General features: G+C 51.7%; 4 protein-coding genes across 8 annotated transcripts in view; 3 read left to right on the plus strand and 1 right to left on the minus strand.

Annotated features, from left to right (window-relative positions):
- Positions 1-862, plus strand: part of Arpc2 (actin related protein 2/3 complex subunit 2) — a 28,378-nt gene extending 27,516 nt beyond the window's left edge. For both annotated transcript variants that reach the window (XM_005330457.4, XM_040267799.2), the window contains exon 11: positions 393-862. In XM_005330457.4, coding sequence (XP_005330514.1) covers positions 393-417 — 25 coding nt within the window. In that variant the 3' untranslated portion in view covers positions 418-862. The remainder of the gene's footprint in view (positions 1-392) is intronic.
- Positions 863-1,015: 153 nt separating this feature from the next.
- Positions 1,016-8,638, plus strand: Gpbar1 (G protein-coupled bile acid receptor 1). 2 transcript variants are annotated; one of them, XM_005330459.5, is made up of 2 exons: positions 1,016-5,911; positions 7,347-8,638. In XM_005330459.5, the coding sequence occupies exon 2, from the start codon at positions 7,503-7,505 to the stop codon at positions 8,493-8,495; it is 993 nt and encodes a 330-aa protein (XP_005330516.2). In that variant the 5' UTR covers positions 1,016-5,911; positions 7,347-7,502; the 3' UTR covers positions 8,496-8,638. The 2 variants fall into 2 exon arrangements, with proteins under 2 accessions (XP_005330516.2, XP_040123731.2); XM_040267797.2 differs by having other exon boundaries at positions 7,458-8,638.
- Positions 8,639-8,887: 249 nt separating this feature from the next.
- On the minus strand, positions 8,888-13,818 carry Aamp (angio associated migratory cell protein). The gene is made up of 11 exons (XM_005330460.5): positions 13,606-13,818; positions 12,997-13,152; positions 12,153-12,272; positions 11,481-11,620; positions 11,085-11,229; positions 10,835-10,918; positions 10,633-10,748; positions 10,391-10,494; positions 10,162-10,252; positions 9,804-9,958; positions 8,888-9,365 (listed from the first exon to the last, which is right to left on the minus strand). Exons 1-11 carry the CDS (start codon positions 13,724-13,726, stop codon positions 9,290-9,292), a joined length of 1,308 nt encoding a protein of 435 aa, XP_005330517.1. The 5' UTR covers positions 13,727-13,818; the 3' UTR covers positions 8,888-9,289.
- A 264-nt stretch (positions 13,819-14,082) lies between these two features.
- Positions 14,083-16,972, plus strand: part of Pnkd (PNKD metallo-beta-lactamase domain containing) — a 65,433-nt gene continuing 62,543 nt past the window's right edge. For 2 of the 3 annotated variants that reach the window (XM_040267796.2, XM_021729928.3), the window contains exons 1-2: positions 14,083-14,240; positions 14,936-15,104. In XM_040267796.2, the coding sequence (XP_040123730.2) occupies positions 14,174-14,240; positions 14,936-15,104 (236 nt within the window). In that variant the 5' untranslated portion in view covers positions 14,083-14,173. Of the gene's footprint in view, positions 14,241-14,935; positions 15,105-16,163; positions 16,536-16,972 lie in introns of those variants that run through there. The other variant, XM_005330463.4, reaches the window with a different exon arrangement.

The following is a 16,972-nucleotide window of genomic DNA, read 5'->3' on the forward strand; positions in this document are numbered from 1 at the left end:
CCTCAAAGGGATCTGCTGAATAGATGAGCCTAAGCTAACTAGCTAGTACTGGACAATTGAGTGCGTTCTGAAGTTCAGATCCATCTGGGCCATCTAGAAATTGGACAGGTGATTCTCCATCTACTTGATACATTTGGTGTCCTTAAGGGATTAATATAGTCATTACCTGGTACCCCAAAGTATTCAATAGGAAGAAAGATGGTGAAACCATTCTGCAAAAACTGGGTCTTGACCTTGCCCCTGTGGCTCCAGGACCTCTGCCTGAAGAATCACCCTTCCCTCCTCTTGTTTGGTGTCCCTTTGGTATCCTACCCCTACCTAGTCCAGGACTGTGGGGTGGAAGGAAAGGACATCCAGAAATCATCCTTAACTCTTACTCTCTGCTTTTGGAGGGGGAAGACGTTTTCATCCCGCTAACTCTTGGGAACAGAGGAAGAAATGCTGGTGACCGAAGGCTGGACCGCTTGCTACTGGATAATCGTAGCCCATCGTGTTGCACCTCTCCAGGTTCTTAAGGGATTCTCCCTTTGGGTTCCATTTTGTACGCATTTGGAAAATAATCTGCAGAAACGAGCTGTGCTTGCAAGGACTTCATAGTTCTCAAGAATTAAAAAAAAAAGAGAAAAAAAGAATTCCACTTGATCAACTTAATTCCTTTTCTTTTATCTTCCATCCCTCACTCCCCTTCCCTCCCACCCTCTTTTCCAAGCTGTTTCGCTTTGCAATATGTTATTGGTAATGAGTTGCAGGATAATGCAATCCTAACTTGTTTTCTCCTAAATATTTGAGTTCAAAACTCCTGTATCTAAAGAAATACGGTTGGGGACATTAATAAAGAAAATCTTTCTATCTTAATTAAGAATTTGCTGGGTTTCTGGACTGGTGAGTCCAAAAGAGAAGAGGAGAGAAGAAGGGCAGACCTGAGCTGAGAAATCTTAGGTTCAGGAGCCCATGCAATGTCTTATCCTCACCTTTAGAGGAGAGAATGGCTAGCTAGTGAACTAGAAACTTCACATAAAGCTTGGTTGCTGGGGCTACATGGCCAGGAATCTCCTGGATAGTGACAAGCAAATTAAAGTGGTTTTGGCTTATTTTGTAATGAATGATGCATAGCATTTCCCAAAGCGTGCAACATTTTGGTGCATTTAATTCTGCAGGACATCCATGGCTATTCAGGTGTGGATCTCATGTAAACTTACAGACACAGTTCCTCTTTTTCACACAATATCTGAAAAGATGGGCAGTCCACAAAGCTGTCTTTGGAAGATGGCCATATAACAGAGTAGGGAACCTAGCAGAGCACTGATCCCTGAGATAAAATTGGTTCCAGAAATTTGGTTGGTAAGGAATTTATCCAGAGAGTTTTAGGGGCATCTGAAATGGTCTGAGGGCTATCCTAATGGTTTCTGCCTTCTGTCTCATCTCAGGCAGTGTTTTAGATTGGTTTGAGGTCCATTAATGAATTTTGAAATCACCCAACTATATAACAACCAGCATTTTTCCCCTAAACTTGTGATTTTGGAATACCTATAGATTCATATATTTGTGATACTGGGAATCAAAGCCCGGGACTTATACATTCTAGACAAGTGCTCTACCCCTGAGCTACATCCTCAGCCCTACTTTGAGATTTTATTTACCTCCCTTCTAGTTTCCCCAATGGGGATACCTTGAATGATTATAGTATATTGTCACAACCAGGAAAATGACATTGGCAGAGTCTGTCCACCTTCTTCACATTTTATTAGATATTAAATATACTTGTTTGTGTCTGTGTTGTGTATTTCTGTGCATTTTCCTCACGTGTACTTTGACACCAACATTTTTAAAAAATGGAATAGCATAGGGGTATGGCTTTAGTGGTAGAGCACTTCCCTGGCATGCATGAGGCCCTTGGGTTCAACCCGCATCACCAAAATATATATATGGAATAGTATAGACTGCTCAGTTAGGGGCCACATCCATTCAATATTGATTTGGAGCCATGTTTTTGTTGCACTCCTACCTGGATGGGAGTGGAGGGGTATCTTTTTACTGAGTCACAGTCAAGTAGTTAGAGTCCCAGATTGCAGGTTGTTTTTTACTTCATTTACGTGGTTTCCAAGGAGCTCCAGGTTCCCTGGCCACCTGCTTCTGGCAGGTGGAAAATGAGGCTAAATATAAATAAATATACTGGGAGAAGTATTGGGCCCCAATCACTATTTAAAGGGGTTTCAAGGCTGATTTTGACTAGCACCAGTTGTGTTCTCGCTGGCGTCAGCATCACTCCCTGGTAAGTTGGAACTCACTGTTTTCTTGCTAATAGAATCAGATTGTTCTGAAGTACTACAGGTGGCAAAACCAGGTTATTTAGAAAATATAAAGTTAGGATAATAAAAAGAATTAAACATTCTTAACAGTAGTAAATCCTAAAGAATATCTAAGTCCAAGATGCTTTGTCAGCATAAAAACCCGTGCTGGTGCAAACCCCCTTCCAGGTCTATCCCTTTCTCTTTACCTATTTCCAAGACATCCTTGACCTTGGTGTGGAAGGAGTCTCAAGATTCTTGCTCCTCTGTGGGCAAAGAGACCCACCGTGACTTTACTCAAGGCCCATAGGACTATGGGAGGGGAACATCTCATGATGGGGACCAAGCACACTGAGGAATGTGATGTGGTTAGGATTATTATTAACTGGATCACCTGCCCTGAGGGCCCACACCTGGGAGTTTTGCATGTCTTTGGATTTGAGCTGCATAGATATGAAACAGGGTTTTGAAGAAACTAGTTCAAATCCAAGTTCTACCTCTGAAGAGTTCTGTGACAAAATCCTAGTTGTGTCATTAGTTGGATGTAATGCCATCTACTCCACAGACTGCTTAAAGAAAAAAGATAAATGTTTGTCACATCATGGGAATCTATAATACCTGCGTGTGTTTTGGTTTGGGATTTTGGCACTGCCAGACATCATCAATCCCAAGATCTCATGCATTGTAAACAAGCACATTCCTACTAGGCTACACCTCCTGCCATCTAATTATAACTTAAATGCAACTTAATTTTAGTTTCCTTTATATATTCAAAGGATTATTGGAGAGTCAAAGTCCAATATAAGACAAACCTTATTCAAGTCCTGGGGTTTTTCCAGGCCTCCCTCTATGATAGTTGTGCTTGCTTGCATGGCCCTTATTGTGGAGTTGGGTGGGAGTTGAGCCAGCCAGGACAGTGGGAATCTCTCTACTTGGATGAAGTGGAACCTGAGCAAGAAAGGAAAAAAATCCTGACCATTGCAGCAAACTCCTGTGGCAGCTGATACAGGGCAGTTGCCATTCAGATGGCCCATCCCATTGTACCCTTGATCCAACAGCTGCAGCTGGGTCTGCTGTGATGATGAGTGTGGGGCCAACCAATGCCACCTTCTTCTGGGGATTGCTGCACACTAGACTTCCTGTGACTTCTAGGGTATCTATCCAGACAGCTGTCCCAGATCTGAAGAATCTGACCAGGTTTGTTTGGCCACACTGGGGATCAAACCCATGGCTTCCTACAGGCTAGGCTAGTGTCTACCACTGAGCCACAGCCCAGTCCTATCTTGCCATTTAGACCTAACAAAAAGGACAGGATTTCTGCCCAAACAGCTGACCAAAAGCTTCCTAGCTCCTGGCCAGTCTCTGGGTAGAGCTCATCCACTCTTACCACAGGGAAGTGGGAAATGTTGAAGCAGCAGCTGGAGGTCACCCAGGGTCCACAAGGCCTCATGTACTGCACCCACTGATTCCCAGACATTGTGGGTCAGCAGAGGAATTCAAATACCTAAAAGAGATGGTAGTGGACAGAGAAGGCCCAGAAGGCTTCTGGGCCAGTCAGTCACGCTGACATGCTGTATGTCAGGAGAGCAGGTCCCGGCACAACCAGCCAGATGGAGCATCTGGAAACTTGCACCAGAGCCTTCTGGGCAAACGGGAGAAGCCTGAGCATGAGTCAGTCCCAAGGCTTGACGGGAACAGAGAAGAACCAGAGGATCTGATAAGGAAGGAGCAGGTTGAGTGGGGGACAGAACACAGGCTCCCACCCGCCTGAGTTGTACCCCTCACACGTCATGCCACACACAGTGTTTAGACAGAGCAGTGAAGAAGAAACACAGACATCCTAGATCCTGTGGGGAGGAGGCCAGAGCTGGGAACAGAAGGCAGTCTGTTTATTCCTGGCAGCCCCAAATTCAAGGGGCCCTGCAACCATTTCTGTTCAGATCCTAGGCTGAACTCTCCAGAGCCCAGGATCTCTGCCCAGCCCTGCCAGATAGCATGGATCTGAGGACCTTGTGGAGAATGGGTTTGAAGCTGGCTGTTCTCTTCCTATTATGTCCCAATAGAAGTCCCACCTTGCAAGACCCTGAATGGCAAGCAGAGCCAGTCTCCAAGAGCATGGAAGTCCCCTTGCTCTCTGCTGTGCTCTTCAGATTGTTCCTCAGGTCTCACCAAGAGCCTTCTTGCTGTGGTTGCAGCTTTTTCCTTCCTGTTCCAGTTTTAAGGGAGTGTGGCTGGGCCCCTCTCCTCCCTCACCCCAAAGCCACTCTTGATAGAAGGTGGAAATCAGGCACCATACCTCTTGGCTTTTCTGCCTTCCCTCTCACCGAGTTTCCTCAGTTTCTCTGTGCAGCAAAGTGTCATTCCCTTGCTTTTCATAGGTCCCCTATCTGCCTTTCTCAGCAGAGTCCTAAAGGGTACAGGTGCAGAAAAGGGCAGAAGGCCTAATAATGTTAATGACTGTCCTTCATTGGGTGCTATCTACCAACTGCTGGTCTGTTTCACATGATCTTAGTCCCGTAAGGGGTGTGTATAATTAGGAGTTCCATTTTTCAGATAAGGAAACCAAGGCAAGAGAACTTTAGTAATCCACCAAAGTTTTGGCCCAAGCTGGAAAAAAAGTAGAATCGCAGCCAACTCTTATTCCAGCCCAGTCTCATTCCTCTACCCCTGACCTACATCCCCAGCCCTTTTTATTTTCTGTTTTCATACAGGGTCTCCCTAAGTTGCCCAGGTTGGCTCAAATTTGTGATCCTATGTCAGCCATGAAGTGCCTGGCATTACAAGTGTGTGCCACCATGCCCTGGGGGCTCACACCTCTTAAAGATCATCATGGAGAGGAAGGATAACAGTCATTTGTTGAGATGACACCTCCCTCGTCTCTCCCTTTAGCATCAAGCACTCGGGTATCTCTGGTTTGCTTCTTGGCCCATGATATTCCCCACAGTAATCCCAAAAGGTAGTCTTATAAACTAAAAGGCCCTTCAATTGATGGGATGGGGGACTGAAGATCCCAACCACTGCCACCATCTCTCTCACACACACATACACTACCCTTGGGTGTGCTGGCAGGAATATGGGAGCTGGCTGTGCACTTGCCTCGCTGGCTGCCTCAGATTTAAGGATCATAAAATATAGCTGTACTAGCTGATGTAGGAGGTGGGTAGGGGTAGGCAGTCATTACCATTCATTAACTGAAATGCATTTTTCAGATGAGTGAGGCAGTGACAGGCAAGGCTCCCAGCTAGGGAGACCACCATCTAAGTAGGGGAACTTAGGTGGCACCATGTGGCCTGTAGTCAGGGAGAGGGTCACTGGTACGGGAGGATAAGGAGGGGAGACAAGGAGCCAAGAGGGAGGCTTCTCGGTGGCTCCAGCTCAGAATGTGCCAGGTCCCACCCCCAGAGGCGGGGCCAGGGCTGGGCCTGCAGGCCACAGCTCTGGGAACCCGGGCAGTGTAGAGCCTGGACGGGGAGCTGGGGCTCTACTGCCCCAGAGTGGATGCACCATGCACTCGCCAGCCAGAACACCAGACTTGGTCCCAAGCCCTGAAAGGCTAGCTGCTGTGACTCCCTGACACTCAGGAAAGCCCAGGCTGGTGAGCTACACCTGTCCACAGCCACCATGTGAGTACCTACGCCCCTCCCGCCAGTCTCCCAGGCCCAGATCCTGAAAAGGCCATTGCACTGGCCCAGGCCACAGACCTTCCAGGGTATGTGGTGGCCCAGTGTGTACCCCGCTGGGACATTACTCCTGGGGGGCTGATCGTTGCCTTTCTTGCTGCTTCAAGGATCATAAAATATAGTTGTACTAGCTGATGTAGGATCATAAAATATAGCTTTGGTGTAGGTGGGGTGGGGGACTCACTCAGAATAGTGCTAGGAACTCCAGTTCAGACCAAGTCTTATGGGGTTTAATAATGTTGATGGTGTAAGGAGGAAGGAGAACAGAAACTGGGGGAATCGCTGAAAGGGGAAGGATGTCTGGGTGGGAGGCACTGGGAGGAGATTCAGTAAGAGGAAACAGGAGTGGCTGGGGAGAACGGGGTAATGCCCTTGCCAAAGGTGTAAGGTACTGGGTTCAATCCTCAGCACCACATAAACAAAATAAAGATATTGTGTACATCTACAAAAAAAAAAAATGGTAACTGGAGGTAAGGGGAGGGAAAAGGGCACTTGCCTAGGGGTAAGGTGGGAAGGGAAGGCAAGAAGGCAACACTGTGCTCAGGGTGGCCTTGAGGCCAATTCTGATCCAGGATGGAGGGAAGGGAGGGAGGAATCCCTTCCTTATTGACTTTGATCCTAGCAACAGCAGCTGCTTCCCTGTTGACAGAAGCAGGAGCTCCCACAGGACCCAGGACCCCTCCCTCTGGCCCCAGCATGTGGCCATGGGGCTGAAACCTGGATGGAAAGTTAAGGGAAGGACAGAGAGGCCAGGCCCTGCCCAGCAGCCCCTCCTCCCTGTCCTCATCCATCCACTTTAGCATCTGGAAGCACAGGGGTCCTAACTCTGCTTGCTGGCATCTCCATGCTCAAAGCCAAGCATGAATCCCCTCCCCCGCCCTTTCCTCCAGTTCCCCGGAAGAGCCTGTTGCTATCATGCAGTGGATGAGTTTATGGACTGGAAGTCCGACCCGGAGGCTGCTCACTGAGCTGTACCAGACTGCAAGGGTGCAGGGGGTGGAGGTGCAAGGACAGGGCACCCCACTGTGCCCCAGGCTTGGGGAGCAAGAGACCACTCCACACCAGCCAGACCCTGTCATTTCTTTGGGCTCAGAGCCTCATTGGGTGGGGCAGAGGCTGGACAAAATTATTTGGATGGGTCTGCTTTTCAATCTAAATAAGCATAAACACAGCTGCCCAGAGCCCAGGCAGATGACCGAAATGGGCAATGCTGCCTGTTGGAGACTGGTCAACTGCCTGAAAGGCAGCCACTGCCCTGCTACCATACAGGAAATGTGTCACCATACCTCGTTTTTTGCAGAGAAACCCAAAATATGAATTCTTGTATATAATTTTAAAAATTGGCAACTAATTCCAAAAAATGTGTATCGGCACACAGGATATGGCCCACAGTATGGGTCTGCAGCCTCTGGATTACTGTGCAGTCCCCACCAGAAGGACAGTGACCTGAAGCCCCGCGCTAACTCTGGCCACCCCCTCCTCCATCCAGGCATGCCGGTTGCTGCTTCAGACCTCCCCCATTCCAAGGCCCAAGATGACATCCAACAGCACTGGGGAGGTGGCCATCCCCATCCCCATGGTGGCTATGGGGCTCTCCCTGACCCTGGCAAGCCTCATTGTGGCCGCCAACCTTCTTCTGGCACTGGGCATCGCCCGAGACCACCACCTGCGCAGCCCCCCTGCTGGTTGCTTCTTCCTGAGCCTGCTATTGGCTGGGATGCTCACAGGGCTGGCACTGCCCACGCTGCCAGTGCTGTGGAACAAAAGCCGCAGGGGTTATTGGTCCTGCCTCCTCCTCTACTTGGCTCCCAACTTCTCCTTCCTCTCTCTGCTGGCCAATCTGCTGCTGGTACATGGAGAGCGCTACAGAGCAGTGCTGCGGCCACTCCAGCCCCAAGGGAGCACTCGGCTGGCCCTGCTCCTCACATGGACTGGTCCCCTGTTCTTTGCCAGTCTGCCGGCTCTGGGTTGGAACCACTGGAGCCCCAACGCCAACTGTAGCTCCCAGGCTGTGTTCCCAGCTCCCTACCTCTACATTGAAATCTTTGGGCTCCTGCTGCCTGCTGTGGGGGCTGCTGCCCTTCTCTCTGCGCGAGTATTGGTCACTGCCCACCGCCAGCTACAGGACATCCGCCGGCTGGAACGGGCAGTGTGTCGCGATGCACCCTCTGCCCTGGCCCGCACCCTCACCTGGAGGCAGGCCAAGGCACAAGCCGGAGCCACACTGCTATTTGGGCTATGCTGGGGGCCCTATGTGGCCACCTTGCTCCTGTCGGTCCTGGCCTATGAGCAGCGCCCACCACTAGGGCCTGGAACTCTGTTATCCCTCCTCTCACTGGGCAGTGCCAGTGCAGCAGCTGTGCCTGTGGCCATGGGTCTGGGTGATCAGCGCTACACAGCCCCCTGGAGGGCAGCCACGCAAAGGTGGCTGCGGATGCTGTGGGGAAGAACCTCCAGGGACAGTCCTGGTCCCAGCATGGCCTACCACACCAGCAGCCAAAGCATCATTGACTTGGACTTGAACTAGGGGAAGGGCCACAACTGTTTCCTAGAAGCATCTGTCCATCTCAGCCATCAAATCCCTTTCCATATGTCCCCTCTTCTCTGGAACAGAAATCATTCCCCTGTTGTATCACCACCCTGAGGGAATAAAGCACCTCTGGCCACTTATAGTGATCTCACTCCTTACCTCAAGAGGGTGGCTGGTGGAACAGTCACAGAAAGAACCTCAAGACAGATGTGTGCCAGGGAGACTCCACTCCAGACAAGCACGTAATTGTCAGTGTGAACAAACCACGGCCCCGGAGAGGCTGGGCTGGCACTCTCAACATCCAGCAGTTTGGGAGAGCCTCCCACTGACATGGCCTTCACCAGTTCCTCCTTGTATCCAGCCACCACAAAACCTTCACAGACACTGCCTCTGGGAAGTATATTTTATTTACATTTTTAAAATCTGTTAACTAGTATCTCTTCCTCCTTTCCACCCCCAAAGACTTGGGAAGGGAAAGAACGGGAACCTCAAAGACCTACTCCCCACATACAAATACACACCCATGGCTCACACCAGCAAATGAAAGTGAAAGAGAAAGAGGCCTGTCCCTCCCGCTGAAGGGCCCCTAGGTCTGGGTGAGGAGAAGGGAGGGGGCCCGAGGGCAGGGTCTCAAGGAGAAGAAAAGGACAGAGGGAGGCAGGTCAGTTAAAGGGGTTGGGAAGCTATCGAGCCCCCCCTCCTTTTCCCTCTGTACCCTGCGCCTCACAGGGCGAGGGGGGGTCTCCCTTCATCCCCCTCAACACCAGACACCAAGTCAGAGGCCACAGCCATTAACGGTCAGGTCTCTGGACACAAAATACTTTCGCTTTGTGATCTCCTGACGTGGTCACCACCAGGGAGGCATCTCTGTAAACAGAAAGCACAGGGTTGAAGGGACTAAGGCCCTGGGTCAGGCTCCAGCAGCACACTCTGATTCTGGGTCCCTAATAACTAGTGCCACGCTGACCATCAACCCTCCATGCAAATAGCAGAGCGGGCAGGAGAGGCAGTCCCCCTCGCATGGGAGCACAGAGCTGAGGGGGATGGAGCATCAGTCTCAGCCTCTACACTCATGACCAAGAGGCGATACCCGGGCAGATCACTGCCGACCACTGGCCTAAGACTTGTTAAAAGATGACTCCCAGGGCTGGAAACCCTCAGGCTTCCCAGTACTGCTGCCTCACAGGCTGCAACCAAGCCTTGGGTCTCAATGCCCCCCTCTTGGAAATCCCTTCCATACCCCAAGACCCTATGCTAGTGCCACTTTCCAAATACAGTGGTCCCAGCCTTTCCCACTTCACGTACTTGCTGAGGGCAAAGTCCAGGATCTCAGCTGTGTGGCCCCGGTAGTCGGTCAGCAGGCGGCCTGTCCGGGCATCCCAGAGGCGCACGACACCATCCAGGCTGCAGGTGTACACCACAGCCGTGCCTGCCTCCCATAGCAGCTGCACGATGCCCGACTGCCCCAGGACACAGAGCAAGGTGGCAGATGTGTCAGATACCGGGGATGGGAGAAGAAAGACATCTGTTCCCAACTCTCAGTGAGGGAGGTTCACAGTGAAGGAGAGGGTAGGAGCCAGGTTTGGGGTGGCGCTCCCAGAGGCCAGGGCTTCTCTGTGACCATGACCACAGCCCACCAGCAACCCAGCTCCAACTACCCTACCTGGTGCTGACACTGGTGCCTGAGGGTCTGGGTAGACAGGTCATAGATGGCCAAGGTTCCATCCAGGTAACCAACAGCTGCCAGCGGCATCCTGGGCAGTGGAGCACCAGGAAGCTTGTGAGACCCTGGACTCATACTCACTCTCCTCCCTGGTCCCCCTGCCCAGCCCCCCACAGGCTTCTCCCCCAGTCCCTCTAATCTCCAAGCCAAGGCTCAGGCTCACACTCACACACTGCAGAAGCCCAAGGACTCCACTGAATTGGATTCGCTCTCCTCCCCTTCTCCCAGGTTGGGCTGGGAGGCCACAGTCTCAGGTCTGAAAACACCCACCACCTATCAGCCAGAGGAGATGATCAGAGGAGGCCTGGACCCTCAGTCCCCAACAGACAGCAGCAGAGTGAGGAACAAGAAAGGAAAGGCAGAAGACTTGGGAAAACAAGAGGCCCCCAGCCAGGCTCCAGGTCCGCTCACCTTGCCAGTGGTGGCACTGACCAGTTTGGCCTGGCAGTCCACAGAGCCAGTCAGGATCAGGCTGCCATCCTGGTTGGCAGCAACACAGGTCAAAGGGCCCTGGTGACCCTCAGTCCCTAGGAAGAAGATAGGCTCAGTCCTGCCCTGATTCTCAGCCTTCTCCCATGAAAGCCCAGTTTAACACTTCCCCCACCTCTGGTACCTTTTAATACATGGATGGGGTTTCCCTGTTTCAGGTCCCAAATCCTAATGGTGCCATCTTCATAGCCTACCACAGCTCTCTTTCCTAAAGGATCAGACACACCAATGAAAAAAGAATAGAGGGCACACACTAAGCAAGGGGGTGGAGGAGACGAGAAAGGGCAGAGCTGGGGCCCAGAGGGAGCTCAGGGAAGGGCATAACCTGGGATCCCCCTCTACACCCAGGAGAACACGCAAGGCAGTACTCTCACCGTCAGGGAGGACACGACCACAGGTGGCTGGGCAGTTGGGGCCCTGGAAGGTCTTGCAGTCACCATTCGGGACCTTCCACATCCAGGTGTTGCCATCGGCTGTGCCTGCCAGTAGGACAGGTGCCCGAGGATGCCACTCCATCCACTAGGCAGAAAGAAGGATCAGCAGGGAGGCCCATTATACCAGCCCACCTAAGGAACCTGTCCCTTAAGTCCCACTGAAAGTTTTCCTGCTTCTGGGATCAGTGGGAACTTTCAAGTCAATAGGTATATTTGTTATAACTTTGGGTACACTGGCTCAGAGCAGGCTTGTCCACTGGAGGTAAGACAGGCCCCCCAAATCTCTTGTCCCAACCTGTGGTTCCACAGAGTTGGATCCCACTCTGAAGAAATTACCTCCAGATCTCCTGCTTCGAAGGACCAGACCTCCTCCTTTGTGTCCACCTGCCACACTTTCAACAGACCACTCATGTCCCCTGTGGCCACTAAGGTAGAGTCATGGCTGAAACCAGCACAAGTCACAGAGTCTTTATGGCCTGCCAAGAAAAATGGGCAGGAAAAGAAGAAAATTTAGGGCACTTAAGTGCTGGGGACACATGATCCAGATCCCTTCCCCCCGAATGACCTACTAGGGAAAAAAGCAGGCAGTCTCCACCAAAACAAGTGGCCAAACACTGCAGCTCTAGGAACGAACACCTCCAGGTCTCTCCAGTAGAGATATCGCTGGTCCCTACTCAACCAAGTGGAGCCTGAGCTTCCTTTGCCTTGTCCCTCTGTTCCCTCTACACATCTGCCTGAAATCCCCACATCCTTTTCCCACTTACTCCTATGCCAGTGTTACTTCCTCTCAGGCCTTTCCTAAACTCTGTTGGCCAATTAGCATCTCCTGCCCCTAAGCCTACAACAGACTATGTTGTTATTCTTCTTTGTGTTCCTGGGACCCAGCCCAGAGCTGATACAAAACAAAGGTCAACAGATGGCTCTTAGATGCTCAACCACTGCAGATCACCCCCAAAAGATCTCCAAAGGAACACGACCTCCCCCAGGCCTCCACTCCAGCCCCCTCACCTGCACACTCAAAGAGTAGCTCCCCATCACTGAGCCTCCAGACAAAGGCTTTGTCATCTTCACCCCCTGTCACTGCCAAGGTGTTAGTCTTGGGATCCAGGCTCACACAAAACACGGATGCTGTCCCAAAAGATAATCCACAGGTGAGGGGATGGGGCTCCCACCTAGAGTTCTGTCCTTTAGAACCTTTAGGAAGCCCACCCTCTTTCACCCAAAGCAATATGTCTTCTCTCCTGGAAAAAAAAAAAGGAGCATTCAAATTCTTCTAAGTTGTAAGCAGTAAGTTATTAGAGAAATCCTTCCCCAACCTGCTGAGCTCCAAGTCCTTCTCCAGGGCAGATTCAAACTGTTCTATTCCCCTCACCACCCCCCACTGAAATTGTGGACAGTACAGGGCTTACAATTCTCAGCATGGGATGCCACCAAGCTGGATATGAATACAGTGAAGAGAGCATAGTGTTATTAGCTTCTTAGTTGAGCTGTTATTGAACAGATTATATAAAATGTGCTCAAAAAGATACATTTTTCAGCATAAGTTACCTCTAATTTCCATTCAGGTTACATTCATTAACTTCCACCAAAGGCTAACTTTTTAAGAGAAAACTTAAGGCCAGAGAAGTTATTGAAGGTGACAAATTGGTAAAAAAGGAGAGGTAGGACTTAAACCCAGGTGACTCAATTGACTCCAGTGCCATTCTTCTCTCTGATCCCTACCTGTGAACTCCTGCAGGACAAGGCCAACAGCTTTCCCAACTTGTCTTTCATAACGCTCTGTAGGCAGCAAATGTGCAATGCTCAAATGCCCACCTGGACTAATTTAAAGAGGATCTCCTCAGAGGCCTACCTGAGTGCAAGGCAAAGGTGACCTCACTATCATCGGGGCCCTCCATACTGCTGACCACTCCTTCCTGGGGTTCCAGGACCCAGCCCTCCTCGTTGCCCTCTTCCTCTTCTTCTTCCTCCTCAAAGTCCACATCTTCCATCTCTTGGGCCAGATCATCTGTTTTGGGGAGAGTGTTAACAAGATGAGGCTCAGGAGGCGTTAAGAGGGATGGGAATAAGCATGAGAAGGCCGAGGCTGGGGTAGGTCATGTGGCCACAGGGTAGGGTGAAGTCAGACGGCTAGGGTGTAGCTGGGGCTAAGGGGCAGGAGAAGGGGGCGTGTGAGGCGGAGGCAAGGTCTGAGGACCCGGGGTTGGCCGGCAACCGTGTGGGAAGAGAGGACCGAGGGCATGATGGGAAGGGGGTGTGTGAGGGGAAGGGCTAGGGGAGGCGTCAGGGAACCCCCACCCCGCCAGGCCTGACAACTAAGTGTGGGGGCAGGGAAAGGGGCAGGGAGAGGAATGTCGGTAGGAATGACCGGTAGGGTGAAGAGGGGAGCAGGGAGAAGCAAGGGTCAGAGGCCAGGGGTTAGCGCCTCCTGTCCCATGGCCTGAGCACAGGCAGTTCTCACCCGGGTCCGGCGGGCCAGGATCCAGTTCTACCACCTCGATAATCTCTTCATCACCATGGAAGCTTAGGGTCTCCAGCGGGGGGGTGTCAGCGGCGGCCCCGCTTTCTGATTCGGACTCCATGCGGCGCAGGCGGCCGATCCACTTCTCTGGGCCCAAACGCCTCCCAGAGTCAGCTCTGCGCGGCGACGCGGAACTCGAGCCCCTCCTCCCGGGAGGAAGTAGGCGTAGGCGACTCCCGGGCAGGAAGAGCGAAGGCGGCCTGGCCAATAGCAACGGGGGCTGACTGGTTGAACCACCAATCACAAGGCAGAGTTGGAAAAGGGGCTGAGGCTTGGCGGGGAGAACCCAAACTCCGCCCGGCCTGACTCCGCCCCCAATAGGAGGGAAACAAGCGAGCGTGCGCGCCTCCGGGGTCTCCTGGGAAGAGTAGTTCTCTGGAGTCCGCTCTGCGGGCTTCTGGGAGATGTAGTTTCTGATCTGTATGCAGGACGGAAGGAGCGGGGGAGGCCCCTTACGCAAACTACAATTCCCGGCGGAGAGCGCGGTGGAGGGGGGTGGGATCTGAACATGGCGGCGGTGGTAGCTGCTACGGCGCTGAAGGGCCGGGGGGCGAGAAATGCCCGCGTCCTCCGGGGTAAGGAGAGGGGCCCCGGGGAGGGCAAGACTTCAGGAGATTTCTCTTCTTTCACATCCCACCCGGCTATAGCAGGCGGTCGGGGCAGCCAATTCTGCCCACACCACTCTTTAGGATCTTAGAGTCTGGGGTGAAAAGATGCTCTATAGAGGTCACTCAGTCCATGCCCCTGCCTTCGGGTTACACAACACCTCTGGGGTCTGGCTGCAAGAAGGACCCCCGAAGAATGTTTTAGACTCCCGCGCTCCAGGTGTTTCACACTCACCGCAGTGCAGAGAAAAGAGCCCTGGGCTTCTGAAGGCTTGGGTTCTAACCCTGGGTAATTAGCAGTTTGACCTTGGGTGAAGCAGTTGTTGTCTCTCAGAGCTTCAGTTTCCTCTTCTCTAAAATGAGAGAATGGAGTAGACTATCTTCAGTTTTAATCCTGTGAGTCCCTTTGCGGTCCTTCCTATCCTGCCGTCGGAAATGAAGAATAGTGAAGCTCGCTCTCCTGGCACCAGGGTGATGAACCCGCAGTGACGTGAAAGTGGCTTCCAAAGATGCCACCTCAGTGGCAGTTTTCCTATTTCCTTTTGGATTCTCCCTAGCACTTGTTACTCCAAACTCAGATCTCAACCGCCCCTTCCCACCCAGTACCCACCTTCCCAGAGCTCCCTCCTCATCCCTGTGCTGACCTTCCTTACCTCCATCCACAGGAATCCTCTCAGGAGCCACTGCTAACAAGGCTTCTCAGAACAGAACCAGAGCACTGCAGAGCCACAGCTCCCCAGAGTGCAAGGAGGAGCCTGAGCCCCTCTCCCCTGAGCTGGAATACATTCCCAGAAAGAGGGGCAAGAACCCCATGAAAGCTGTGGGACTAGCCTGGTGAGTGTTAACTACCTCTTTGCCCACCCATGGGGAGTGCATCCAGGGGAGGGTAGGACCCAGAAATAACTTAAGTTTCAAGTGGTGAGCTGAATCCAAGGTTATAGGAACAGAATTGTTGGGTTCCGAGAATGGAATCTCAGAGGAGTGGGTCAGGAGAGGTGGGAAAGTATGTGGAATTGTGGAGACAGTGGGTTTTCTGTGGCGTTAGCTGAGCTGAGATGATTTGAACTTGGGTCCCTAGCCTCATCCTCCCTTTTGGGAGCTTGGGGAAAGATCCAAATCCTAGTAATTAGTTGAAATCATGTATTATTTGTACAGTAACTACAAGTTGTTCTGTATGTTATTTGGCTGTGATTCTGATCTTAGGTCATACTATCAATCAAAAGAAAAATAGGGGAAATTAACACTTTTTCACCTCTTGAGGTTTGATAGTACTTTACCATGTAATGTTTTCGTTTTTCTGAGATAAATATTACACCCCCATTTCACAGAGGAAGGAACTGAGGCTCAGAGCTGGAATTCTCACCGGGTCTTGTGACTCTATGCTCTTTCCCCCACACCAAGGCGCCCCCTAGTCGCAGTTACTCAGAGAAGGAAAGGGAGGGGCTGGAGTCGTACCTCAGTAGTAGAGTAACCAGAGAGAGGAAGCCTGGGAGGAGTTGTGGAGTTTAACTAGAGAGAAACTTGCTAGGACTCAGAGAAAGAGGCTGGTCTGCCTAGAGAATCATGCACAGGCCCTGAAGCAGGAGTGCAGGGTTCATGCTTATGAGTGTTGTGCCACAGGGGAAAGGAGTGAAGAGCTGGGCGTTTTCTGCCATGCCCAGGAGTCTGGACTTATCCAAGAAGTGATGGAAATTTGTTATGGGGTCTTAAGCAGGGCAGCAACAGGATCTGATTTATGTGGGTCCCTCTAGAAGCCAGCAGAGGGGACAAGTGGACACAAGATGCATTGCAGCATTCGTGCAATTGAAAAGCTGGAATGATCCCCCCATACCCCCCAGCTCTGTCTCAGGCCTGGCCCCTGCCCAAACCCGGTGCACATCTCCCTACCCTTAGGGCCATCGGCTTCCCCTGTGGTATCCTACTCTTCATCCTCACCAAGCGGGAAGTGGACAAGAACCGTTTGAAGCAGATGAAGGCTTGGCAGAACATGCGGGCATCCAACACGGGCGAGTATGAGAGCCAGAGGTTCAGGGCCTCCTCCCAACATGCCCCATCCCCTGAAGTTGGTTCTGGGGTACAGGCCTGAGGAGCACTGCAGCAACCCTCTAGACTGTATTTTGACTGAAACCCTGCAGTTTGGCTGATTCTGGTCATTGGCCTGTGAGGTCCACCAGAGGGCGCATGGAGCCAGACTGCTGCCAGTCCCTGCCCCTCCCACACCGAGGAGCCAGCCGAAAGCAAATAAATTTATTGAGTGGAAAGGAAGTAGGTTTGGGTTTGAGTCCCTTGGGAGTGGAGGGGAAGAGGGTGGGGCTGGTTACTCAGGTATGCTCCCTTTCACGAAGAGCTTGTTCCTGGCTGGGTAGCAGGGCCACCACAGAGGCTTAATCACCACAAGCCTAGGCTCAGGCCCTGGGGATGAATCCCTCAGAGCTGCCGGCCAGGAGGGTGGGGTCCCACTCAGCCTTGAAACAAATAATAAAGAGAATCAAAGGCGGCAATAAGGGTGTGGAGGCAAACAAGCACTACCCTTAGCCAGTCCAAATGACTCAACTTCTCTGGGGCTCAAGAGATTGGACTAGTGCTTTTTAAGACTGAGGTTCTGAACCTTGGTCCATTCCCTCCCTCATCTGCAAGATTTTATATATGCATATAGCTTTGTGGGGAAGAGAGTTAATTGCTCTCCTGAGCTTTTGTGAAGG

Source organism: Ictidomys tridecemlineatus, chromosome 7 (genome assembly GCF_052094955.1).
Source record: "Ictidomys tridecemlineatus isolate mIctTri1 chromosome 7, mIctTri1.hap1, whole genome shotgun sequence".
Taxonomy (NCBI): Eukaryota; Metazoa; Chordata; class Mammalia; order Rodentia; family Sciuridae; genus Ictidomys; species Ictidomys tridecemlineatus.

What these genes read in the sequence shown, in the direction of transcription:
- Aamp (XM_005330460.5), bottom strand. Translation starts at nt 13,726, where the DNA reads ATGGAGTCCGAATCAGAAAGCGGGGCCGCCGCTGACACCCCCCCGCTG. An exon ending in TCCTGGCCCGCCGGACCCGG is followed by an intron (nt 13,153 to 13,605) that starts GTGAGAACTGCC and finishes TCCCCAAAACAG; the next exon opens with ATGATCTGGCCCAAGAGATG. An exon ending in TCCTTGGGCTTCTGCAGTGT is followed by an intron (nt 10,253 to 10,390) that starts GTGAGTGTGAGC and finishes TCCACTGCCCAG; the next exon opens with GATGCCGCTGGCAGCTGTTG.
- Gpbar1 (XM_005330459.5), top strand. Translation starts at nt 7,503, where the DNA reads ATGACATCCAACAGCACTGGGGAGGTGGCCATCCCCATCCCCATGGTG.